General features: G+C 32.1%; 4 protein-coding genes across 4 annotated transcripts; 2 read left to right on the top strand and 2 right to left on the bottom strand.

Annotated features, from left to right (window-relative positions):
• Positions 1-657: 657 nt before the first annotated feature.
• LOC115990792 (serpin-ZXA-like) lies at positions 658-1,290 on the bottom strand. Its single transcript, XM_031114581.1, has 2 exons — positions 1,053-1,290; positions 658-950 (listed from the first exon to the last, which is right to left on the bottom strand). The coding sequence occupies exons 1-2, from the start codon at positions 1,288-1,290 to the stop codon at positions 658-660; spliced, it is 531 nt and encodes a 176-aa protein (XP_030970441.1).
• A 1,439-nt stretch (positions 1,291-2,729) lies between these two features.
• On the bottom strand, positions 2,730-4,783 carry LOC115990794 (serpin-ZXA-like). Its single transcript, XM_031114582.1, has 2 exons — positions 4,415-4,783; positions 2,730-3,656 (listed from the first exon to the last, which is right to left on the bottom strand). Exons 1-2 carry the CDS (start codon positions 4,781-4,783, stop codon positions 2,862-2,864), a joined length of 1,164 nt encoding a protein of 387 aa, XP_030970442.1. The 3' UTR covers positions 2,730-2,861.
• Positions 4,784-10,123: 5,340 nt separating this feature from the next.
• On the top strand, positions 10,124-15,189 carry LOC115992955 (urease accessory protein G-like). The gene is made up of 6 exons (XM_031117204.1): positions 10,124-10,524; positions 11,305-11,365; positions 12,974-13,175; positions 13,786-13,907; positions 14,049-14,153; positions 14,902-15,189. The coding sequence occupies exons 1-6, from the start codon at positions 10,223-10,225 to the stop codon at positions 14,983-14,985; spliced, it is 876 nt and encodes a 291-aa protein (XP_030973064.1). The 5' UTR covers positions 10,124-10,222; the 3' UTR covers positions 14,986-15,189.
• A 1,390-nt stretch (positions 15,190-16,579) lies between these two features.
• Positions 16,580-20,011, top strand: LOC115992958 (uncharacterized protein At4g18257-like). The gene is made up of 3 exons (XM_031117209.1): positions 16,580-17,039; positions 17,567-17,890; positions 19,616-20,011. Exons 1-3 carry the CDS (start codon positions 16,759-16,761, stop codon positions 19,773-19,775), a joined length of 765 nt encoding a protein of 254 aa, XP_030973069.1. The 5' UTR covers positions 16,580-16,758; the 3' UTR covers positions 19,776-20,011.
• Positions 20,012-26,309: the final 6,298 nt, after the last annotated feature.

Raw genomic sequence — 26,309 nt, forward strand, 5'->3', positions numbered from 1 at the left:
AATGTCATGGAGTTTTGATTGGACTATTTAGAATAATTTGACTGGCTTACTAAAAGAAAAATTGAAAAAAAGAAAGAAAGAAAAAGAATCAAAGCATAGAACCACATTAATTAGGGTTGGCAAATGATTCGAGCTAGGTAGAAACAATTTTACGACCGTATCAAGTGAATTTAGAAGAAGCTACACTTTTATTTATTAGCAAAGTCAAAATTGGCCATTCCTTGTAAATACTTTTGATTAGTAGTAGAGTTGCTGGAGATGCATATTTATGATAAAGCTTTCAAACACTAGTAATTATGAGAACTCATATCATTATCATTAATCTGATATACTTGGCTCATAACATAGAAATGTAAGAATTGGTTCTCTTTCATTAAAAAGAAGAAGAAAGTAAGAATTGGTTCTCATACCTACATCTAAGGGAAAATAAGTGGGAAAAGAGCCTAATCTCCACAATGGTATAAAATTCATTAAAAAAGTAAGCTAAATGAATTTAGTGGGTTTGGAAATACAATTTTATCCTCCATCAACCCAAAATGTGTGTGTGTGTGAGAGAGAGAGAGAGAGAGTCCAAAGTACTAAAATTTGCAAAAAAACTCCAATTAAATTATACCTTGAAAGACACATCAAACCTCCTTTAACATAAACAAATATCAATTAACCATAAAGCGGGTTAAGTACAACTCCAACGAAGAACACAACCCCAAATATCTCTTCTCTAATAATGAATATGAACGGATGGTCTGTCATAAAACTGGGAAGTGGAGGAGGTTCATATTGTGAACAAGTTGCAGGAAGATCAAAAATAGTAAAAGATGCTACCTCAGTACCTTCCTCATTAACTTCAATAAAAGACTCGTGTAATATTTTGGAAACAAAAAGATTTTCACTTTCAAGAGAATCAATCATTCCTTTGAAGTCTCCAATCATCTCAAAAGGTAATGTCAATCCTATATTTTTCATGATTTTTGAAGCATCAAAATTATATGAAAATTTAAACTTTGGAATCCACATCTTGGAAAGATATACTTCTTTTACCTTAAAGCAATCACCTAGTAACTCCGGGGTGGAATTAAAATTTTGAACTAGATCTTGTAATCCATCTTCCTTGTTAGGAAGAATGACATACATGGAGAATATTATTTTATCTTGTCCTTTTCGATATGGAATCTTAAGAACCTTAAAGCTTTTGAAAGATACATAAAAATGTTTCTCCTTTGTATCTGCAATCATGAAAGGAACCCGAATTGGTTTTCCATCAAGGGGATAAAAATCTTTATGTTGAGTCATATTCATATCAAAAGCATTTAACCAAGTTCCCTTGAAATTGTTTCTTTATTAATGGCGTTATGTGGGAGAAGCTCTTTTATGAGCCATTTCGTTGCATTATTTGCCCATAAATTCACTTCATTCCTCGCTATTTCTGCCTACAAAAATATTTCAACATCAAAAATTATAAATAATCATTGTCAAAGAGATTTGGTGGCAAACAACATTCTAAATCAATAGCAGTTTGTGGCAGTGACCTTTATTAAGGGAAACAATTGTGCCTTAAAGCACATAAAAAGGATACTAATGAGTGCCATTTAGATAATAAACCGTAGGTGAACCTTAATTCTTGTGTAAGAAAACAACAGGCCATTTGTGCATTTAGAAGAAGCCACTCTTTTGTTTATTGCAAAAAAGAAAAAAAAGGAAGACACTCACACAAAAAGTTTTAATATGTGCAAAAAACTACATTAATTATTTAGACAGTCCTTATACAAAATTTAAATAAACATCTGGGTTTAGACAGTCATTTAATTGTATATACAAAACATCATTAGAATGGAGAACTAATTTTGCTATAGATTCTATTTCTTTTTCAACTATTATTAGTGCATGCATCTGGGCCCTTTTTTTTTTCAGATATTTAAATGTAAGGCAATTAACAGTATCATAAAATTAGAAAACATGTAATAGAAGTCTTTCAAACAATATCCTAAACTAAAGAAAAGCTAACAGTTCTTGTTTGACATAAAAAAAAAATCCCTAAAAAGTCCTAAAAGTCAATTAAAGAAAAACTATGCAAGATATATTTCCATACATCTCTTTCTGAAGAAAAAAAAAAGAAAAAAAGAAAAAAGGAAGCCCTTTTCATTTCAAAAATTAATCATCAAACAACTCTCTCTCTCTCTCTCTCTCTCTCTACCACCTATTTCCATTATCATTGCTTAATTACCACAACAAAACAAATAATAACTCATGTTATTCTTGGTCTTCCTCCCCTAAAAAAAGGAAAAGAACAACAACAATAATCATATTCATAACACCCTTTCTTCTTTAAAAAAAAAAATTCATAACGCCCTAACGAAGAGTTTTAATTTTCTTCTTATAATAAAATTAGGTTTTAGATTAGGTTACCCTTAAAAAGAAAAGAAAGAAAGGAAATCGACAATTGAAACGGCCAAAGTTATTAGACCATCACCATTAACGGCAATAAAGGACTCCGTTAATGCCATGATCAAGACCTAACCCTACTCTTACTCTTCTACTCTAAATTTACACAACATTCATTATAAAAATCTTTCAAGCAGTATCCTAAACTAAGAAAAGTTATGCGTTCTTGATTTCTTGGAAAACCCAGAAAGTTTTAAAGATCCAATTCACGAAAAACTCTACAATCAGTACTATAATAAAAGTCTCAAAATCTTTTACCACAAAAAAGTCTCAAACTCTACAAACAGTATAATAAAAATAACAAAACATATAATAAAGGTCTTTCAAACAGCACCCTAATCTAAGAAAAACTAAAATTTGCAAACCTCCTTTAAAATTTAACCTTGAAAGACACATCAAACCTCCTTTAGCATAAACAAATATCAATTAATCATAAGCGGGTTAAGTACAACTCCAACAAAGAACACGACCCCGGATATCTCTTCTCTAATCGTGAATATGAACGGATGGTCTGCCACAAAACTTGGAGGTGGAGGCTGATATGGTGAATAACCAGGTAGAGCAGGGGCAAAAGTCAAAGCTGTAGCCTCAGTTCCTTCCTCATTAACTTCAATAAAAGACTGGTGTAATATTGTCGAGAGAAAAACTTTGTCACTTTCAAGAGAATCAATCATTCCTGTGAAGTCCCCAACCATCTCAAAAGGTAAGGTCAATCCTATATTTTGCATGATTCTTGAAGCATCAAATCCATATGAAAACTTAAACTTTGGAATCCACATCTTGGAAAGATTTTCTTCTTCGACCTCAAAGCAATCACCCAATAACTCTGGGGTGGAATTGAAATTTTGAACTAGATCTTGTAATCCATCTTTCTTGTCAGGAAGAATGACATACATTGAGAATTGTCTGTTATCTTGTCCTTTTCGATATGGAATTTTAACAACCTTAAAGTTTTTGAAAGATCCATAAAAATGTTTCTTCTCTGTGTCTGCGATCATGAAGGGAACTCGAATTGGTTTTCCATGTAGGGGATAAAAATCTTCATGTCGAGTCAATTTCACATTAAAAGCATTTAACCAAGCTCCTTTGAAATAAAGTGCATTGGCAAGGATGAGTATTGTATCTTGATTAATAATGCCATGTGGGAGAAGCTCTTTTATGAGCCCTTTTGTGGCACTCTTTGCCCATAAATTCACTTCATTTCTTACCATCTCGGCCTACAAAAATATTTCAATGTAAAAAAGTATTAATAAATTTTTTTTTTTTATACAATATAGAATTTCTATTCTAACCTAATCTAAGTGTATATATGTGTGAAACTCCCTCTTGGAGACTTGAACCCTTGAATCCTGGCACTTACCCTCCACACCCTACACCCCACAAGCATTTATATTTGTAGAGTGACCATCGCACCAGTGGTGATATTAATAATCTTTTGTCAAAGAGATATGGTGGCAAACAACAATTTATATTTGATAGCACCTTGTCACAATGATCTTACTATTGTGCCTTAAAGCACTTAAAAAGGATATTAATGAGAGCCATTTTGATAACACACCATAGGTGAACCTTAGTTCTTGTGCATTAAAACAAGAGGCCATTTGTGCATTTAGAAGAAGCCACTCTTTTGACACTCGCAAAAAAGAGTTTTAATATGTGCAAAAACTACAATCACGAAAACCTAGAAAGTCTTAAAGATTCAATTCAAGAAAAACTCTACAATCAGTATAATAAAAGTCTCAAAATCTCTTACCACCAAAAAAAAAAAATAAAGTCTCAAACTCTCCAAACAGTATAATAAAAACTACAAAACGTATAATAAAGGTCTTTCAAACAGTATCCTAATCTAAGAAAAACTAAGGGTTCTATTGTTTGACAAAGAAAAACCTACAAAGTCTTAAAAGTAAATTCAAAGAACTCCACAAATAGTATGATACAAAGTCTCAAACTCTACAAACAGAGAAGAAGTTCATACCTGATTAACAAAGTCACGAGTTTGGGCTTCTGCTTTGAAAACGGTTTTGGCAAACTCCTTGAAAGAGGGCTTGAGAGAGAAAGCCTGATCAGTCCAAAGGGTATTAAGAGAAGCAAGACTTAGTCCTTGGTTGTTGCCCTCGATGGGTGCTACAGCTTCAACCATTAGCATGGACTTGGCTTTGAGATCATTCAAGTCCTTTGCTCCAAGGAACTGCATAAATTGCTCCAAGGTACGACCCCATGAACCAAAGGCCAGCAAATTCAATGCATTGCCGATTGAGATTGGAGACATCACGACATTCTTATCGCCCCCCTGGTTGATCTCATTGAGAGCGAGTTGCCAAGCCATGTGCATACCGAGTTCCATCTTTTTCCTTTAGGCTTACGCTTCTTTTCCTTCTGAGTCTTGTAAATATTAGGTTACTTTCGTGTGTGGGAGTATGTGTGAACTTGTATTAGTATTTATAGGTAGAGTTGCGTGATTTTTGTAGTCGACTAGTAGTGTTGCAATGGGTAAAATCAAGTTCTACTCGGTTAGGGTTTTTTTTTTAAAAAAAGGTTCTACTTGGTTAAGGATTAGTGCACAGGAAGCCCACTACCCGACTTTGCCTAATATAAATATGTTATTATTTGGGCCTTGCTTAAGTGTATTTGTGAGAACGGGTTAGCCTCATAGGAGAAATAGTGCAACAATATTGTAGTCAATTGTATATTTGGGGCTTGGTATGGTTTATGTCAGTGTGCCACTATGTAACATCTACATGGATATAGATGCAATAATGCACCATGTAATTACCCTTTTTTGTGAGATATAAAAAATAGCATGGTAAAAAAATTTATGACCTCATACCTTTTTTTAAAAAAATTTTATTTATTATCTTAACTTTTACATCCCACAGTTGAGTGGTAATCAATATGCTATTGCACAAAATTTAAATCCTCAACTTCATACAAAAAAAAAAAACTGGCAAAAGAGAATATAAACAACATGTTAATTCGATCTCACTCCCTGATTATACACTGCACCTTTCTGATATGGTATATCTCAACTCGTACTGTTCATTATCCTTTTTTTCCCTGCAGTACGCGGGTTTTGATTGTGCTTTTTTTTTTTTACTTTTAGTCTTTTTTTTTTTTTAATATTTATATGTCATATACACCGACTTAACAAATTCTTATAATATTTTCACAATTATTGACAATTTGGTTTTGCTTGCACTCTTTTTGTCTTTTCTTTTAAATATTATATGTGCATATACAGTTACACTGATACAACAAATTCTTACAATATTTTCACAGTTATTGAAGTGTCAAATTTTTAAAAGTGAAAATAAAATAATAAAATAAGAGACTGAAACTAATCACAACTAAAAATTAAAGTATTATGAAAATGTTATAACACCTTCTTCTTGTCACAATATTTTCACAATCGCTGAAATCTCAATTCCTTATAGATCAAAATAAAATAAAATAAAAAGAAATGTTATGTTCATAACATTTTCACAATAATTTTATAACAAATTTTATCTGGCAAAGTATTTTTGATGGATAAAAAAGTGATATCAATAGTTGACTCAGTTTAAAACCAATAACAACTTGTCATTTAGAATTTGTTTTAACAATATTATGGATGTAACATTTCTATAAAAAAAAAAAAAAAAACTATTCGAATCCTAAAAATGAAAGTATTATGAAAATATTGTGATATTTTGTTGTATTCTTAGACTTCTTTTTTAGTATATATGGTCAAATTGGGTAAGCCAAAATTCATGGTTTCATGCACAATTTTCTTGTGTTGTCTTTATTTTTTTTTTTCAACGCATAATTTTAAAACTAGTAATAATTTTTCACCTAAATTTTGTTGTGAAAATGCTGTGGACGTAAAAAATAAATTAAGTAATAAAATATCAAACTGGGACCTACCATAGCTGGAAATAAAAAATATTGCAAAATTGTTGTGAAATTTTGTTGTATTCCTAGGCTTCTTTTTTGTGTGACATTTTGTTGTGTTCTTAGGCTTTCTTTTTTGTTTAGTCAAATTTGGTAAGCCAAAATTCATTGTTTTAGGCACAATTTTCTTCAATTGGCTTTTTATTTATTATTTATTTTTTTTTAAATGCACGGTCATAAGTGGTTAGCCCAATTTAAAGTCAGTATCAATTTACCACCTAAGATTTATTATAAAAATATTGTGGACATAACATTTCTTTAAAATAAAATAATAAAATATCAAACCAGGACCCACCATAGCTAGAAATAAATGTATTGTAAAATACCGTGACATTTTGTTGTGTTCCTATACTTCTTTTTTGATTTAGTTAATTTGTTGAACCAAAATTCATTGTTTTATGCATAGTTTTTTTAGGTTGATTTTTTTTAACATCAAGTTAAAAAAAAAAAAAAAAAAAAAAAAAACACACACAAACACACACACACACACACACACACACACACACACACACACACACAAATTGATGAAGTAGCACTTTCCTCCTTTATGTTTGGGGTAGTTTCATTCTCCCTAAAACTAAAGTTGAATAATTTCCTCCTTTATATTTTGTAAATGAGCATATACCCCTATTGTTACTCTTTTAGTTAAACCCTAACAAACTCTTATAATTCTTAAAATATTCCATTATGCAATGTCTAAAATAATCCTACTAAATTTTAATATCTCAAAAAATTTCTTTATGCATTTTGGATTTTATGCGGTAGACTGATAGTCATTCTTGGAAAGTTAGAATGATTATATATGATGCTCTATTTGTTACCTAAAGAACACTAATTTATTAGGTTTAAATCTTCTAAACTTATAATTTTATCAAATAGAAACTTTGATGACAAATGTTTTTTGTTATTTTGTTCTTTTTTTAATTTCTTTTCCTACTTAAAAGGATGTTCATTAAAAATATGTAAGCTAAACATCGTAATTAGACTCATAAACTAAGATGATAAAGAATGAAGTATGAATAACAAAATCTTCGTTGTAGATGATTGCAAGTACTTAATTTGATAAAGATCTTCAAAAAAATTGTAGCATATATCATCGTTCATTGCGAAAATTTAAATATTGTGGAAAGATGATGACATTCATTATCATTCTTTGTAGCATTTTTTAGTAAGTAGATATTAAATTTAGTAAATAGTTTCTACGAAATTGTCATAGAAAACAGATATTCAAATAGCTATTTTAAATTTAAGTATATGACTTCATACTTCTTCAACAAAAAAAAAAATCTATATTAATTTTCTCACTAAGTGTGAATTTGGATAGCACATTTTGCGCGTTTCAATGCGGCTGCGTTTTTTTTTTTAGTGGGTCCACGGGCATTGTTTATGGGACCTGTAAGCATGAAAAAAAATGCAAATCTAACTTTAAAACCGGGTCCCACGGCACTATTTATACATTTAAAATTTATTTTACTACAGTGTTTTCAATTTTCAGTAATAAGCGGTATCCAAATAGACCCTAAAGAGCTAGCACATGCAATCCACACTAGTGTGTATATATATATAAAATCCTTTTTTTGGGGGATTTTTTAACAAATTTTAGAAAGGATAGAGTAGCTTTCTATCTCTTAATCAGAAGGGATGCCTTGTCCATTGATTAAATGGAAGGTTTATATTGGAGTATTTTGGGGGCTTGGTAGAGTACCTGAAACCCCCAAAACACCCTTGGAATACAGAGGTCGATCTTTAACTACTTTGGGGTAGTGTTTTTTTATTTTATTTTATTTTATTAATAAAGGGTGATATTAGGCTTTTCTTCCAACAAATGCATGTGCCCTAAATATGTGCACACATGTTCTATGAATGCATACACAACCCTATACGAGAACAACTATTTTTCGTTTCCAACCTAATTTCCTTGAGCCATGATTTTTTTGGCTCACTAATGGTGATTTTTCAATTCCAAAAGTAGGAAACTATTTTGTCATTATAGCTTTGGGGACCTAAGTAGTACAAAACAAGGTGTAGACATAGGGCGTATTAAGTGTGGGATTCATGTAGTTTACTACACTATGAATGCTAGAATACTATTTACACCACCTAAGTGTGTGATCGATTATAAATATGTTCATTAACTATAATGCTAATGTGTTATTTCCATCAAAATTTATTAGAATCTTGCTATGGAACATTCCTAAAATCTCTCTTTGAACACAAAAGTAGAAGAAACGATGCTCATTTTAGGTGGGTTAACAATGAAAATGTGACAAAGCATAACATAAGGGGTACATTAACATTGTTGTAATAGTTGATGATGTAAACTACAAGTCTTAAAAGTTGGATGATTTAGAAGTGACTCTAAAATTTAAGGGTGTAAGTACAATTTAATTGACATTGGAAAATCAACAATCTCATTCTTGCAAGCTAGTTGCAAAACAAGAGAACCATAATCTTCTAGCTATCATTATCTTGTTTCAATTTTGATTATATAACCAACTGTCAAAGTTAATAATTTATTCTTCACTTACAATTTACCACTCATTGTTTGTCTAGCAATGTTCTTCAAGGGCAGCAGTTATTAACATTTCAAATGGCACGGGTGCCCACACCATTTGATGAATGAATGAATGAAGTGTATGTACTCAAAGATATAAACAACCAAATATATAAACAATTAAACACAAGAAAAATAAGCACATTTTTTTTTTTTTTTTTGCTAAACGAAAAAGAAGTACACAATTTGATCTAATAAGCTTCAATCTTATATTATATATACATACATTTTAAAGTTTTCTGTTTTTCCCTCACCTAATTATACTGATCTTAATGATTTATTTTATTTAAAGAACCTTTTTAGTATTTGAGAAAAAGAAAAATCTTTTACTTAATTGCAATTGAAAATTAACGGTTACTATTTAAACGCTGCTAATGAATTTAAATTTATTTCATAAATATATTTTTGTTTTCACAAATCATATAATTAATCTTACAAATAAATCTTATTCTTAGAGAGGTTCAATTCTAAAGCTTTATTAATATAAAAAGTAGAAATACAACTTTAGTATTAAAAAAAAAAAAACTAAAAAAGCAACAAATTAGGAATAATTATTTTTCATATATTATTGTAAAAAATTCTCAAATTTCAGATTTTAAAGTTCTAAAAATAACATACAAAAATGTTATACACGTGACAACAACATTTCAAAGCTGTTTGTGATGACAAAGGCATGGTACTATTTTATTAAGCAAATCAAGCCAAACCAACCAATTTGCACTTGTTCTTACACTATATATAAAGGATAAATTGTAAATTACACCCTTAAAGTTTAAGGGTGATTAGATTTTATACCTTAAAGTTTCAAAATTTGGATTTTACCTGCTAATGTTTGGGAGTGTTTGGATTTTACATTTTGACATTTCAAAATTTGAACTTTAGATCCTATATTTTGGGGGTGTTTGGAGTTTACATCCTAAAATTTCATAATTTTGGGTGTAAAATTTAGACACTTACAAAATTTAAGAGGTAAAATTCAAATTATAAAATGTCAAAATGTAAAATTCAAACACTACAAATTTTAGAGGGCACAATTTAAATTTTAAAACATCAAGATGTAAAATCCGATACCTCCTTACAATGCGAAAAACGATTCTAAAAACGTTAGGGGTGCAAAGAAAAGATTCTAAAAATCAAGGGTGTTTTCGTAATTATGCATAGCATGACCTTTTTAAAAAAAAAAAAAAAAAAAAAAAATCTCAATCTCATCTTCCTCGATCGGTTCCTCACTCTCTCTCTAGAGTCTAGACAGACACACACACTTCTGAGTGAAAAAAAAACAACCTTTGCAAACAACAGGCAATGGCTTCACATGATGACCATGACCATGACCATGCCCATGACCATCATCATCATGACCATGACCATGATCATCAACACCACCATCATGATCATGACCATGATCATAATCATGGGGATTCAACAACAAAGTCATGGGTGGGCCCTGATGGGAAGGTGTACCATAGCCATGATGGACTGGCACCACACTCACACGAACCCATATACTCCCCAGGCTACTTCAGCAGAAGAGCTCCACCACTTCTTACCAGGGATTTCAATGAAAGAGCTTTCACTGTTGGCATTGGTGGCCCTGTTGGTACTGGGTATCTTCTATTTCCCATTTTAACTATTCTATTTTGTTGCTTGCTTCACATTACCATGACAATTTACACCCATCTTTTTTTTTTTCCTCCTTAAAAAAAAAAAAAAAAAAAAAAAACTGAGAAATGATTGATTATAATACTAGTTTATGAACTGCTAATTTTTAGGTTCCTTTAAGTTCATGTCTATTATTAAGATTCAAATTCTTATGGGTTACTGGGTAGTGTTAGTTGGGTTTTGTTGGTTTAAGTTCAAATGTTTGAGAAGTGTGGCATTCACAATGAAATCAAATACTAACATTGTAATTGGTAGTCTATTCTACGAACCTATTTATCATTCTTTCTGGATAAGTTCAAAAGTTTGAGAGGCATTCACAATGAAATCAAATACTAACATTGTATTTGGTAGTCTATTCCATGAACCGATTTATTTGAGTCATTTTCATTATTATAGTGAATATTTCTTTCAGGCTTCAATGTCTTTTGAAACTTGATGATGTGCACTTGTATACAATTTTGAGCTTTGGTTGTTTCTTCCTATCATTGTTTTTGACATATTTTCCTTGTTAAGTATCATTCTCTTGAAATGTGAATATGGATGATTAAGAGGGAACATAGAGATGTATGATTTTTGATGCCTTAATATTGGAGATTTCATTCCTCCAGCCCTTCATTCAAACTTCATGGCTTGATTCCCCTTTTATTTCAATTTATATATTGTGCGTTGCCAGCCTGTTAAACTCAATGAACAGGTAATGATGGAGTTCTCTTTCATGCATACAGGAAAACAGCTTTAATGCTGGTTCTCTGTAAATTCTTGCGGGACAAGTACAGTCTTGCTGCAGTAAGTAGAATTTCTAAAAGCTTTGAATTTTTTTCTCAATTATGATTTATTCCTTCAGTGTTAATGAATTTATAGATTTGGAATTGATGATATCCACTCACATTTGAGCTATTTAAAAGATCATCAAACAGAAATGCAGCTTTTTTAAGGAAAAATTTAGCACTTTGCTGAACGTAACCAAACCAATCAACAGCCGATCCTTAGTGAAAATTAAGAAAGAGAGAGGGGACAAAAGAAAAAAGAAGTGTCACCTTCACTATTTTAAACTGAATAATTGCTTGAAAGTATTTGCAAAATTCCAGTCCTGAGGGTATGAAGCTTTTCTTGAACCTTGCAGGGTAGTTGATGTTTGTAAAGACCTTGAAGCCTGTGCGGATCATTTGCCTGAGGAAAGGCTATATATACATGAGATAAATTGTAACAATGAGGCTTAACCTAGAGCTTCATGTCTTGAAGTTATAGATAGACATACAGCTCATTCAAAAGAAATCTGCATTATTTTTAGTGGTTCACTTTTCACCTCAGATTGACCTAATCTCATTTCCCTTCATTACTTCCAAACACATTCATACACATACATTTCATATTGAGTACCTATGTTTAAGCATTTCAAACTTGTATATATGTATATATTTACTCATCCCAAAAATGAATCTTGATTTATTTACACTCTTTCTAGCTTATTATATGTAGATTTGCACTTCCCTCTTTAGTTAGTCAAGAATGGATGCTAAGTATTTCACATATTCTCAACTCATTCAGCATCTTGTTTTTAATTATTTAACATGACTGTGCCCAAAACAATATATAACCAGTTGTTTAAATTATATTATAGACTCAATATTGAAGCATGAAGTGGAAGCAAGATCTTAGACTTGCTAGGGTAGATTTTGCTTACTTAGCATATCATCTCACTGACCTAGCTTAATCTTTTTTTTAAACAGTGTATTATTTTAAATTACTTGGTTGCTATTTTTCTGGAGATCTAAAGCACCCGTAAAATACAATTTTCTACCAGTTTTCTGTTTTAATGATTGCAAGAAGTGAATTAAAATGTTTCTTTAATAAAAAAGTCCAATCCATTTTGCTTGTTCGATACTAAAGGCTATCAATTTGATGGCCAGTTCAGTGTAACTGTGTAATAACTGGCAACAGAGAGCCTTGCAAGAGGTACCATCCTGATCTGGAGGAGGTGGTGGGGAAGCTGCTGCCTGCTGGTTCAACCAACCATGGAAAAGCTGCTTGCTGACTCCAAGAGAAATACAACTTCCTTTTGAAAATAACCTTATTATTCATACAAAATGATGGATGGTCTAATATACCTGGGAATATATATATCATTGAGCCCATGCTAGACCCTTTGCATGTTCTGTGCACACAACCAGTCAACATGTTTTAATAATTTGAAGTGGGATGTTAATAGATGCACTAAAACGGATGGTCTAATATAGGAGCTTCATATACATGGGAATATATATACCATTGAACCCATGCTAGACCCTTTGCATGTTCTGTGCACACAACCAGTCAACATGTTTTAATAATTTGAAGTGGGATGTTAATAGATGCATTAAAATGGATGGATTAAGAACTTTGTAATTATTGCAGGTGACAAATGATATATTCACAAAAGAGGATGGTGAGTTCTTGGTGAAAAATGGAGCACTTCCTGAGGAAAGGATTCGTGCTGTAGAAACTGGGGGCTGCCCACATGCTGCAATTCGTGAAGACATTAGCATTAACCTTGGTCCTCTCGAGGAGCTTTCTAACTTATTCAAAGCAGACATACTTCTTTGTGAATCAGGGGGAGGTACTTTCACAAAAATGATTGATTTGGAATATGTTTTATTTTAAATAGATATGAACTGATATGAAGTTGGCACGTCATAAGTTAAATTGGCGATGATGGTCATATTGGAACCACAAAAACAAAATTTGGAGTTGAGTGGCTAAAAACATTAATTTGGGAATACGCAGTTTAATTAAGATAAAAATGGCAGTGATGGTAAATCTCGGAGTTCTTTATTTTGACATGCAGGGGGCAGGGGGAGGAGTAATAAGAATGGGTCTTACTGGGGAATTAGATATTTCTAAGAAAAAAAAGGTTAGCAACTTTAAGCTCTCTGGATATTCAAAAATAAAAAATAAACGAATAGTTTGTGATCTGTTTGTAGAATATAGTTACAAAATAAGGATATCATTTATATAATAGATGATATCATGTGGCAACTAGTTTTGGTGGTTGGGGTCAGTTGTTCGTAGGTTTTACTGGCTAGAGGCGAGTCCAAAGAGCTTTTCTTTAGAAAGGTTACCTGTGTTATCAAAAAAGAATATATTTACAAAATAAATTTGTAGCAAAATTGCTCATATCAAATTGTAAAAAAGGGTTTTCATATTCATTTGAATTTGTGTTGTTGCAGATAATTTAGCTGCCAACTTCAGCAGAGAACTGGCTGACTATATCATTTATATAATAGATGTATCTGGTGGTGATAAAATTCCTCGCAAAGGTGGTCCTGGAATCACCCAAGCCGATCTCCTAGTATGTGCTTTCTTAATTTCGTAGCTGTTGCTTCCATTGTGACATGCACCTACTCTGTCAGTGATCAATATTGTCGACCAATTTTAAATATTAACTACTCAGGTAGTCTGATGAAAATGAATTGATTCCATGGGATTGCAGGTAATAAACAAGACTGACCTTGCACCAGCAGTTGGAGCTGATTTGACTGTTATGGAGCGTGATGCACTTCGAATGCGTGATGGAGGGCCATTTGTCTTTGCTCAGGTTGGGTTGAGTACACATTTTATTTGGTTATCATAAACATTCTATTCAGCATTATATTTGTCCCATGAGCTAATGGGAGCACGATTACATTAATCTTGTGTTTCCATAGAATGTGTATAATGTGAAATGTGATTTAGAAATAAAACAGAAATTAAGAGGGAGACTAATAAAATTGAGATATGACAGATCAGAATGTGCTTGATGGCATTGTTACCTGTCATAGTCCATCTTGACCTGTAAATATGTAAAAATGTGCTCCGTGGCATTGTTTACCTGTCATGGCACAATGTCAGAAAACTTTATTATGTTTCATGTACATGATCCTAAGCATGCAATAGAAGAGGCTTATCTCAAATGTGATAAAATAAAAAATAAAACTCACTGGAAAATGCCAGGCAGGAGTTTGAAATGAGCAATTTTCTTTCAACAAATGAGAAGGTCCTTCTATTATATCATTATGTTGGGGTTCTGGACCATTCAAGGATAACTTGTTGGATAGTCATTAGTCTCATGAGTTATGACTTAAACAGTAGGTTCCCACCCAACTGATCATCTATGATGCTGGGAATGTTGCTTCCTCAAATGTCACCCTCTTAGACAGGCAATGTTAATGTAGTCCAAACCTTTATTATCTAACATCTAGCACTATGTATGGCTATAGAAGAGAAAACATTGTCTTTCTATTTCGAATCTTTGATGTCCTTGTGAAAATGTCAAAATTTGTGTTGTCCATGATGTATGTATGCAGGTGAAACATGGGGTTGGTGTAGAGGAAATCGTGAACCATGTATTACAGGCTTGGGAGCTAGCGACTGGGAAGAAGCGTCATTGAATTGTCTTTCACCTTGTATTTTGTATCTTATGACACTGTTGTATTGGATAGCTATTTAAATATCTGTGCCTTCATTTTTGCAATAATTTTGACTTTGTTTTCATGCATTCTTCAAATTTGGATACCCAAGTAATAGTTTGAATTCAGTTGTACTGATCAATATCTTTGTCTTGGAAGTTATTACAAAGAGGTCTGTTGTTTGGAGAATGGAGGTCTGTTGTTTGCACTCATATCAATCCTAGAAGAGTAATTCTGAAAACGTTCTATAGTATTAGGAACCTAGAAGAGTAATTCTGAAAACGTTCTATAGTATTAGGAAATCCGCAAGTCACATGGTTTCAAATCTAAAAAACTTGAGTCTGATTGATTGTTCAGCCTATGTGCTAAACGAGTAGTATAATAATTTCTCCATGGAAAGTGGTCACATAACAAAAATGTTTCAAAATCAGTCATGTAACTAATACGTTTAGTCTAACTTTTGTTATGTGACAACTTTTGAAACTCTAGTCTCTAAGACTCGAGTTACAATGTGAAGAAGTTGAGTCTTTGAAACTTGAGTTCCACTAGAAACTTAAAAAAAAAAAAAAAAAACCATCTCATGATTTTCTCCATGGAAAGTGGTCACATAACAAAGCCGAGATAGTAGGTATAAAAAGCTGAGATGTGAGTGAGACTCAGGCCAATTTAAATTACAAAAACCATCTAGGTTGTTAAATATATATTTCTTTCCTTTGTTCATTTTCACATGGGTGCCACCCTCCCTAATTCCTTAGGGTAGACAATATCTCCTACCATTGTTCATTGTCCACATAAGCGGCTTGTCAGCAATCCATCCTATTTATTAAGGGTAGAAATTTAGCCACCAAATTAATGCTTTATCCCTTGCAATCTCTCTCATATCCACTATAAATATGTACCTATATTCTCATTATAAGAGGCAAATAGAAACGGAGAAGCACGGAGAGATAGAGAACAAAGAGATATATATATATATTTATATATATATGGCTTAGTTTTGCCTTTCTCACAAGCAGTTTTGGCTGACAACACAGTAGATTATATGGACTTCATTGGTAATGCACAAAGTTGCTAACAGATTCGGATAAGGATGATAGATTTTTATTTTTGATAAATGTTGAATACTATTAGTCCTATCTGTCTGTTTCTTGATATCATTTTTCATCGATGTTTGCATCTGGGTCATGGTTATCATAATAAAGGTCATTGATTGTAAAAATGATGGTCATCTAGAAGGGGATTAAGTAGCTCTCAAGATTCGACACATGCGCATGCACGCACACACACACACACACACATATATATATATATATATATGATGTGGTGGATGGTTACTAGAGTAAGCAATTCAGAAATAATTTCACTCTAATATTACTCTCTCGTCTTTATATTTCGTTGATTTTACAACATAGGCCAATTTATTCTTATTACAATTTGTACAAGCATATAGGCCCACTAAAACCCATATCTAAAAGCCGACGCACATTAATGCATTTTGTATTTATTTATTATGGCCCGGCCCACTTTTGCAGAAGAAATTTGTTCTCTAGTTCTTTAGCCACAGAGAAATTTAAAAGAAAAAAAAAAAAAAAATTTCCCGTTGGCCAGAACCCAGAAGAAGCAGTAGCAGCAAATCAAAAAAAATTTCTTTCCTTCGAGTGAAAAATAGGCAAATACCCATCGATCTTTACTCTATTATTAGTTGCTATATTACAAATTGCGGTTTAAAAGTTTTAAGTTTGAAAAGAAAGGAAAATGGGGGAGGAGAGTCAGAGGAAGAAGACAACAAGGGTGGTGGAATCGCTGGGATGGCTAACGGAATCGTCGATCATGCCAAAGAAGCAAAGGGCCATAGCTGGTGTGGGGCCCTCCTCTATTCTCGAACTTAAGGCTCAACTCTACAAGTCTCAGGACGAGTCCAAGAAAACCAAGGAACTCTCCGGCCCCGACCTCCATTTCCACCGCACCAAGAAGATCCTCCCCGCTCCCAATCTCTTCTCCGCCAAGAACTCCGGCGTCGATGCTCGCGCTCTCAAGTACCTCTCTCTCCCTCTCTCTGTCTCTTAATTAAATAAATAAAAATTAGCAAATTTTTAGGTTTAGGGTTCCGGCTCTTTTTTTGGGTGGTAATGATTTTTTAGGAAGCACGGACACTTCATTTAGGCTAGGCTGCGCCGTTTTATGTTACAATTTTTCATAATAATCAGACTGGGAATTTGGGATTTTTCTAGATTAATTGCTTTGTATGAACTTATATTATTGATCATTAGGTTTATCAAAGGAGATAATATTTATCTATGCTTGCAGTTTTTGCTTTACGTTCATTGGGATGATTTATAGTAATAATATAATTGTGAAACATGCTTAACAAACAATGTGTTGTGAAAAATAAACTGGGAATTTACGTGGTTCCACTATAAAATAAGGAGATTGCAATAGTAGCCCAAAGCCACTCTCACAATACCCAAATCCACACGCAACACAGTGCTGTCTTTTTATGTATAGATATGCTGGTTTCATGTTTATGGCCTAAGTTGAATAATTTTGTTGTGTTGAAATCCAGGGACAAACTTGAGCTGAAAGCAGTTAATGATGGATCAGTCAGCTATGCGGCGTTAGAGAAGAAGGCTGAATTATATGAGAAGCTAGCGAGGGGAGAGCTGTCTGATGAGGAAGAAAAGGAGAAATATTGTGTGGATTTCTTCCGCAAGAATGTTGAGCAGGATGAGTCAGAGCAACCTCGGGACCAAGATGCTTCTTCTGCCACAGTACCGCCCGAAAGTGAAGATGGTGAGAATGATGCTTCTTTTTGGTTTAAGACAAAACCTTTGGGGCTTGGCCGAGTAGCTGCAACACTGGACAATGACGAACACAAGCGTTTTGTTAGGTAAGGGTTTTAATTCTTTCTGGTTCAGTACACAGAGCTTGTTATGTTGAAATACTCTTAGTAATAAATGAGAAACACAAGGTCAAAGATTTTAATTAGCTTGTAAATGGTTGATTGGGGCTGGGGTTTTAGTAGTTCAAATCAGTGTATTCAGATGCAACTTGTTTGTTCAGGTTTGGTCGTGCAAACTAGTCCCTCCATACCAAATTGTTTGTCTACTCAAGAAAATCCAACCCTTTTTAGGGGACATCATCTAGTGCATTATTTTTAAATAGAATCTTACCAATTTTCAAAATTATCCTTCTTAATTTAAATTCGAACTAACAAATGGAAAATGAATATTGACTTTTAAAATAAAGTCATGGTTAAGAAAGTGATGGGGAATGTAACTGGCAGTTCCCTTTGAAGACTTATAAGAGGTGAGGGAAGGCTAGTTTGAGTGCTGAAGCATTAATTTGGGGTGTTTTGCATGATGGAAAACTCTTTTGGGACCTTTCTTAGTCTAAATTAAATTGAGTTTACTCATGCGCTTTATTTTACCGTTTATGTAGATTAGAAAGTTGCTGGGCTAGTTTTAAGTGAGTTTTCCTGAGTTCTAGAATGGGCTGTTCTAAGGGCGCTTGAGTCTTATTTTATACTTTGACTCCTTTTTCTATTTGGTTTAGAGGTTCTTAATTACTTTTCTTTATTATTAGGTGTTGAAATATTTCTTGGAAAAGATTATTTAGGCATCCTAGTCTTGCTGGGAAAGGTTCTGGCAATAACCTATCTAAAGTGTGATTGCTCAGGGTTTATTATCTTTCTTTGTTTCTGGTTCCATTCACTGTGTGACACCAAATTACCATCAGATTCATTCAAAATCCGGTTTTTTATTAGTTGGCCCTATCTAAACTCTTAAACACCAGACACTATTCAAGAAACCTTCAAGATCTCATCAAGATTTCTATTCAGTGTTGAATTTATAAAGATCCTACATCAAAATTGGTACCCATTAAAGTTTCTTTTCTGTGAAAAAAGTTATGAAGATTGTGTTTGTTGACTTTTCAAAAGGGACAATATTTTTATCCCAAAATAGGGCAGAGGGATTATCAATCACTTTGTGACTGTGGACATTTTAATTTATTTGAAACCTTTGTTTTCAACTAAGAGAGAGCATTGTTACTGTTATCTTCCGGTGCTTCTTACTATTCATACCAACTTTGGGTTCTTAAACATTTAGCCCCTATAATTTAGTTCTGGGCCTTTTTTTTTTTTTTTTTTTTACCTCCCCCTCATTTTAATTGCATTATTAAGATTGATTAGTCAGGATTGACCTAGGTTCAGCAGTTGAACTTCTTTGCTAATTTGGTTGTGGTTGCTGTTGTTTACTCATTTAAATTATCGAGTCTGACAAGTCAGGGTTAGCCTAGGTTCAGGTGTTGAACTTCATTGCTAAGAACGAGTTGCTTATGGTACAAGGAATTTAGGCAAAATCCAGTCATACAGCAAAAGGGTTTTTATTTTTGTAAATGGCTAAATGCACAATCAAGTAGAACATAAATTCTCAATGAAAACAGCTAAGTAATGTTCAGTTGCTAATTGTATATGTTCTTTGAGTTGTTTCTGGCCTTTGGTGTTTGAACTTTATCTTTCCTGAGTCCCATTGCATCATTTTGTTATTAGAAACTGCTACCTGTGTGTCATATCACTACGGCAAATGATTGTTGTGATTGTGGCTTTCCATAGGGAGGTTCATGAAGAAGTAAATCAAGCAAGAGAAAAGGCTTCTGAGCTCAAATTGCGCAGGCAAGAGCAAGCAGCAACTCGCCGAGAGAAACTGAGACAGGCTTATTTAAAGAAACGGCTAGAGAACCTAAAAGCTGCATCCAATGCAGAACAGACATGATCAGCCCAAGGCAAGGATCATATTGTTTTGTTAGTTGCTATTGACTTAACCAGGTCAAGATGCTTGTTCCTTACATTCATTTCATGGTGAAAAATGCATTGGAATTCACTTCATCCTTCAATGTATTTTTTACTCGTTACTTTTTTATTTGTGTACAGTAAGGGTGTTTACAGTATGAATTATATGATGAAGGTCACTTATCTGAATGCACATTGCCGTCCTTTTAGGCTTTTAAACGACCTCTGCCATCCAAAAATAGAAGAAAAATAAAAAGTTAGGTCATTTTTGGTAACTATTTTCGTTTTTTATGTTTACATTAGCTTGTTTTTAAGGGAAAAAACAATTATTTATTATTTCTTTTTTGTGTTTTCAAAATGAAAAACACGTTACGTTTGGTTAGTTAAAAAAACAGTTTCTAAAATCAAAATAACAGAAAATTTGTTAAGTTACTGTTTTGGAAAAGGTTATAATTTTTTTTGGAAGTATTTACACCGTTTTGTCTATTCATTCTAATTCAAAAACATTTTTGCTTCCAAGTTTTTAAAATCAATATACCTAGAGGAATTATAAAATTAAATGCTATGTATGTAGCATTCAACTCATAGCTTGAAACTTTAATCAAACAAAACTTGAACCGTATCAATGAAAGTTTGGTAATTATGTAAGAAAATTAGGCTTTTAAATGTTATAAAAGATGATTAATGATTAAAGTTTATAATGAGCCATTAATAATGCTTATTATTTGCAAACATCAATCCTGTGTCCTGCAATATGATTCCTGTTGTTGGAGATATTATACTAAATTCACGGAAGATTACGTCAGTTTTGCTTTGTGGTTCACCATTCTACAAATAGACTTCTACTTGTTTAAATTTACTAACTGACTCAGTTTATTTATATATAAAAAAGAGAATAGAAAAGAGAGTTGTGTAAGTATAGTTAAAAGAGAGAGATGCTATTAAATTTCAAAAGAGAGAAACTGAAATCTCTTCTCTCTCTTGACTACATCTTATCGGCAACATTTAATCAATAAGTTATGGTGGGTTTTAGAAAAAGGGTTTGAGTATTTGTGCTGCAATTCAAATGAATTCTTTGTTCTTGTTGGCCATTAAAATCTCTAGAGGCGAAAAAGGTTTTAGTATAATCAATAGAAAGAGATCAGATCAGATTCAAAAAACTTTTATAATCAATAGAAAGAGACCAAAGAAAGATAGCCACAAAGTAAGATAGTCACGAAAAAGCCGAATACTAAGAAACGTTTTTAGCTAATTTAATTGTCTTTCTTCTATGCACGTTTACTGCTTATTTCTCTCAATTTCTCTTATAGATGGTCCATATCAGCGCATATAAGCTCTAGAATACTGAAATGCAACATTATAAACTCTTTGGACAATCCGCTGCTGAGGATAATTGTATATATAAACCCTGAGCATACTTTCATTAGCCATTTGAGTAACTATCGGTGCAGTGCAGTAAGAACCAAAAACTGTGTTCTATTGTGATAAAATGAAAAACAATAATCATTTTCACCCTAACCTCAAGTGCCTTTTTTCTTTTTAAAATTTTATTTATTTATGATAAACTGAGTTAGGAAATATAAATTGGTGGGAGTTTTTTTTTAGTGAAATGATGGACCACGAAGCAAAAGTGACATTGTCCATCAAGGAGTGTATAATTTCTCATTCTCAAATATAAAAAAAAAAAAAAGAAAAAGAAAAAAAGGAGTGTATAATTTCTCTTGTAGTTGCCATAGCTTCAACAGCTTAATCAATTAAGTCAACAATGTGTGATCGCTCTCCCTAATTATTTCTATATTCGATGTCAACGATAAGGTCATCAATATTGAATTGAGTAAACAAGCGATTATTTCTTATTGCCATCTGAATGAAATTATGAATTGTGCAATAGGCTCTAATCACATTCCCTTATTGACATGGTTTATAATGAAGCATCATTTTTAAGACAGTAAATTATGCCTTTAAAATGCCAAAACATCTTTCAATTACATTATGAAGAGATAAATGTCTATAATTGAAAATCTCTTTAGTAGCTTCAGGAGATCCCCACCTCAAAGTCTCATAGACGGTATCTCTTAGTATGGTATGGAGGTGGAAACCTCTTGGTGTATGAATCCACTAAAATAGTTACCTAACAAGAGAAAGAGAGAGAGAGAGAGAGAGAGGCATGACAGTTAAATATGTATTATCAAGTGGAGGAGGCCATGGGAAATTATTTTCTAACCTTTGAAGTGCATCTAAAAGTACTTGTGAGTCATTTGCCGTTCCCTTCTAACCCGTGCAGACAAATGTGAACTTCATACCGAAATCACATGCACACATTATATTATGGGCAATTGTGGGCTTTCTATTTAGTTGACTTGTTTTGACGTTGGTGCCTATGCACTGATATATATTCCATCAATTGCACCAATACATTTCCAAAAATATGTGAGCAATCAATATTTGCATGATGAAAGTATAAAATGAACAGTATTAATTTGTGATTACCTTGAAATATGAAAAGAATTTAGTATTGTTAGCAGTATGTGGATGCACTTCATTAGCAGTATAATGAATTTTCCCATATGGCACATTGCTCTTACAGGTTTCTTAAATTGCTCATCCATTGTCTCAGTTGAGTGATGAAAACGATATGCTACTTATATCAGTAAATACTTTTAGTTTGTTTTTATTTTTATTTAATCAATTACATTAATATTATTATTATTTTTTTCAATAAGAAACATATGTGAGGATTCTATTGACAGTGGAATTGACAGATGTTTGTTGTTGTTGTTGTAAAATACGTCACATTTACAAATAGTGTGAGAAAAAGGTTTAATAAGAGTATCCGTAGCAGATGTTACATAAAAAATGTCATTTTGACACATCAAAAGCCTACTTTATTATTTTACCACATCATTTTACAATATCTCATTTATCAGATGTTTTATCATTCAATTCTATACATTAAAATAATATTTACTACACATTAAGATAATATATTATCTCCTCCCCATTATCATCAACAACAGCAACAACATCAACGGCACAACCACCAACCATTGATGCCAAATAAAGAAAAAAAGCTTCATACCCCTCATCTAGGGGTTTGAATGAAAAGCATAAGCAAATCCAAGAACTGAAAAATAACAAGATTGCACCAAAAATTAAGCTCAACACAGACAAAATCCTTTAGAGCTAAGTTGAAATTGATACTCTATCATAAGATCCTACTGCCTTAAAGTTGAAATTGCCTATCCTTTTAAAACTCATTAAATTTGTTATTCTTTGTAAATTTGTGTATATAAACATTTGTCGTAAGTTACTAGCATATATATATATATATATATATATATATGTATGTTATTGTTTATGTTTATGTGTGTATATAGGGTCTACCTTTGGTGTTGACATTTTTTTTTTTTTTAATTAATATCAGAAAGGCAATCCTTATAACCATCACCTTGGGCAACAAAAGTACTTTCAAGATGCGTTGAAGAGAAACATATTTGATGTAATCTTCTAAATATTTTCCTAATTATTTTTTGGGAAATGGTCCTAGGAATCAACTAAACAACAGCTTTCAAGTAAAGACATATTTACTATTGTACAAGACCCTGTTACATAAATAGATGCATATTTAGTTCAGTACATTACAGTGTTATGTAGGTAAAGGTAAACTTTGATCACAATGTTATGGTTTTTATTTATTTTGTCAACCTTGTTACAAAGATGAAGACAAATATTTTATAATACACTAGTATTTTTATTTATTTAGGAAAAATATTATTTATCTCTCATTTGTTTTCCACCATAATGTCATTTGATCAAGTTTATTAGTCCCATTGTTTTTTCTTATTTTTATTACACAAAAATTTATTATTTTTCCAATTTAGCTAGGGTTTTTTATATATTTTTTTTCATCACAATTATAGGATACTAGATAAAACATTGACCTTTCACATTGGTAGACTAGTAACACTTACACTTATACGTTAGTAAAAAAAAAAGTTAAATAAGAATTAATACTTTAAAATCAAATATGGAAAAAAAAAAATAGAATTACCTTTCAAAGCTCAATAAATTTGTTTCTCTTCATGAATTTTTGTATATAAAAATTTAAAATTATGTTATTAAAGCATATTTTTATTCATTTTCACTATAAATTGTTAATTTTTTTAGTGCATTAGTTTATGTATATAAATATGTTAATGTTTATGATTATAAATTTGATTTTAGTGAGAGTGCACACACGTGTGCTGTGCCACCTCATTCCTGTATGTATTTTAGTTGGTTTGTTTTAGGAAATTGTTTGGCCTTGACGATCAATTCTTATCCATTCTATGTATTTTTACCATGGTTTTAAAAACCGGACGTGAGAGGGATATGGCTAGTGTTCTAATGGGGTTTGGTTGTTTGGTAGGATTTTAGATGAGTTTGCAATTTCTTGACAATAATTCAAGTTTATTTTGATGCATTTCTACTAATTTCAACATTCCTTGAGTTTGTTGGTCCGTCAGAAATTATACTATGGAGTATAAATGTTCCATTATTGGTTTCTGGTTTGCTTAATCTTTCTATTATATACAGATTTTCATGACATAAATATGCAGATTGTATAATGACTATAACTGATATATCATTACTTCTTTCTTAAATATGCAGATATTGAATTCATGCCTAGAAGCAAAAGTGTTATTAATGGACTATTAGACCCCAACTGAAGGCTGAAGAACGATGCTAAAAGTTTAGGTTTAAGTGTTAATGTTGGAAGTCATCTTTATTTGAAGTGTTAATGTATGTTAAACGCTCAATTTGCAAGCTTATTGCTTGGTCTAATGTGGTGTAGTGTATTAATTTGGTTGTAAAGAATTGCTTGTGTTTACTGTTGCCATGTCAACTCAGAAGAGGCTTATGATTTAAGAGACAATAAGCCTCAAGTTGAGTTTGTAAAAAGAGTTATTAGTTAGTAAATAGGGTCATAAGTTGTAATCGGGATATTCATTTTGATGTTATATATATAAAATGGTGATCACACCATAATAAGATATCCCCCTTTACTAAGAAAAAAAAAGTGTATTTCCTTACTTAATCTCCTATTTTAATCCTAGAAAGATTGTGATCATAACTTTCCACGAAAGATACATGCTTAGTGAATTTTAGGGGCTACCTAATCCCCACAGTAGGTGATTTCATTGTTTGGCCTTGATGATCAATTCTAATCCATTCTATGTATTTTTACCATGGTTTTAAAAACTGGACTGGGACAAAAACCTTTTTTGCCTTCGGTTCTCAGTTCAACTCGATTTTTGACTAGTTTTAACCGGTTTTGATCAGTTTTACCGGACCAAATTGGTGCTCAGTTCCCAGTTGAACTGGTCGGGCCAGCTGTTTTGGTCTAGTTTTTAAAACCATAATTTTTATACTTTTAACTATCTATATTAACTTTTGCCTTATCAAATGAACAGTTAGTTGCATTTAATTTTGGTTCCACCATGAAGATTATAGTATTCCATTTTATGTATTTTAGATGTATTTTTTTTTTGTTTTTTTTTTTTTTTGTTTTGAGTAGAAGATATTTTAAGTGTTATTAGACATTATCATTTTGTATGAAAATTGTTCCAGCATGAAGATTATAATTATAGTATTTGTTTCACATATTTTGCATTAATTATTAGATATTATTCGACCAAGACACCAGTTAGTTTTTGGTGTATGCAAGAATTGAATTTCAAATCTCTTATTTAACCATCAAAAACTTTAAAAGAGACTCATCAAAAAAAAAAAAAAAAAAAAAGGCTTTCAAAGAAATTATGGTAGGCAACTTTGCTCTTAATTTATAGTGATCTATCACTTTCGACGGAAAACACTTGCCATCACCAAGGCTTGACCTCTTCAACTAAAGTAAACCAAAACATAATGATAATCTCTCCTTCCAAACCACACCCCCCCTATTCTCTCCACCAACTGCATCTAGATCAAGACCATCGTGGCCATGAAGCCGTGAATACGGGTAATCCAAGGCTCTACCACGGAACAAGATATCTTCCCAAATTCCTGCTAGGTGTAAATGGATTTAAAACTCTATCAATGTCATTATAGGCAAAATTAGTTTCATAAACATTTTAATTGCTATATTTAAACACCCCCCCCCCCTTAAATTAAAATAAAATCATTAAATCATTTGAAAGAAACCTTAATGATTCCATTTTAGAAAAAAATTTAATGATAAAATGTAACAATTAAGGGTACGTTTGGTACACTGAATGTAAATTATATTAGGAATAGTAATATTTATTACTGGAAATAGAAGACATTGTAATATAATAACTATTACTATTCATAAGTTTGGTTGTTACATATAGAAAGTTTGTAAAAGATTATGTATAAGGAAACTTTATATTTTTGTAAATATATTAATTTTAAAACCTATTATATGAGCTAAAGAATAGCTATTACATCCATTTTAAAGAGGAATAACTATTCTTCAATTTAAAGAATAGTTATTCCAATGTAATAACTAATCCACATA

The sequence above is a fragment of the Quercus lobata genome, chromosome 5, assembly GCF_001633185.2.
Source record: "Quercus lobata isolate SW786 chromosome 5, ValleyOak3.0 Primary Assembly, whole genome shotgun sequence".
NCBI classification, from domain to species: domain Eukaryota; kingdom Viridiplantae; phylum Streptophyta; class Magnoliopsida; order Fagales; family Fagaceae; genus Quercus; species Quercus lobata.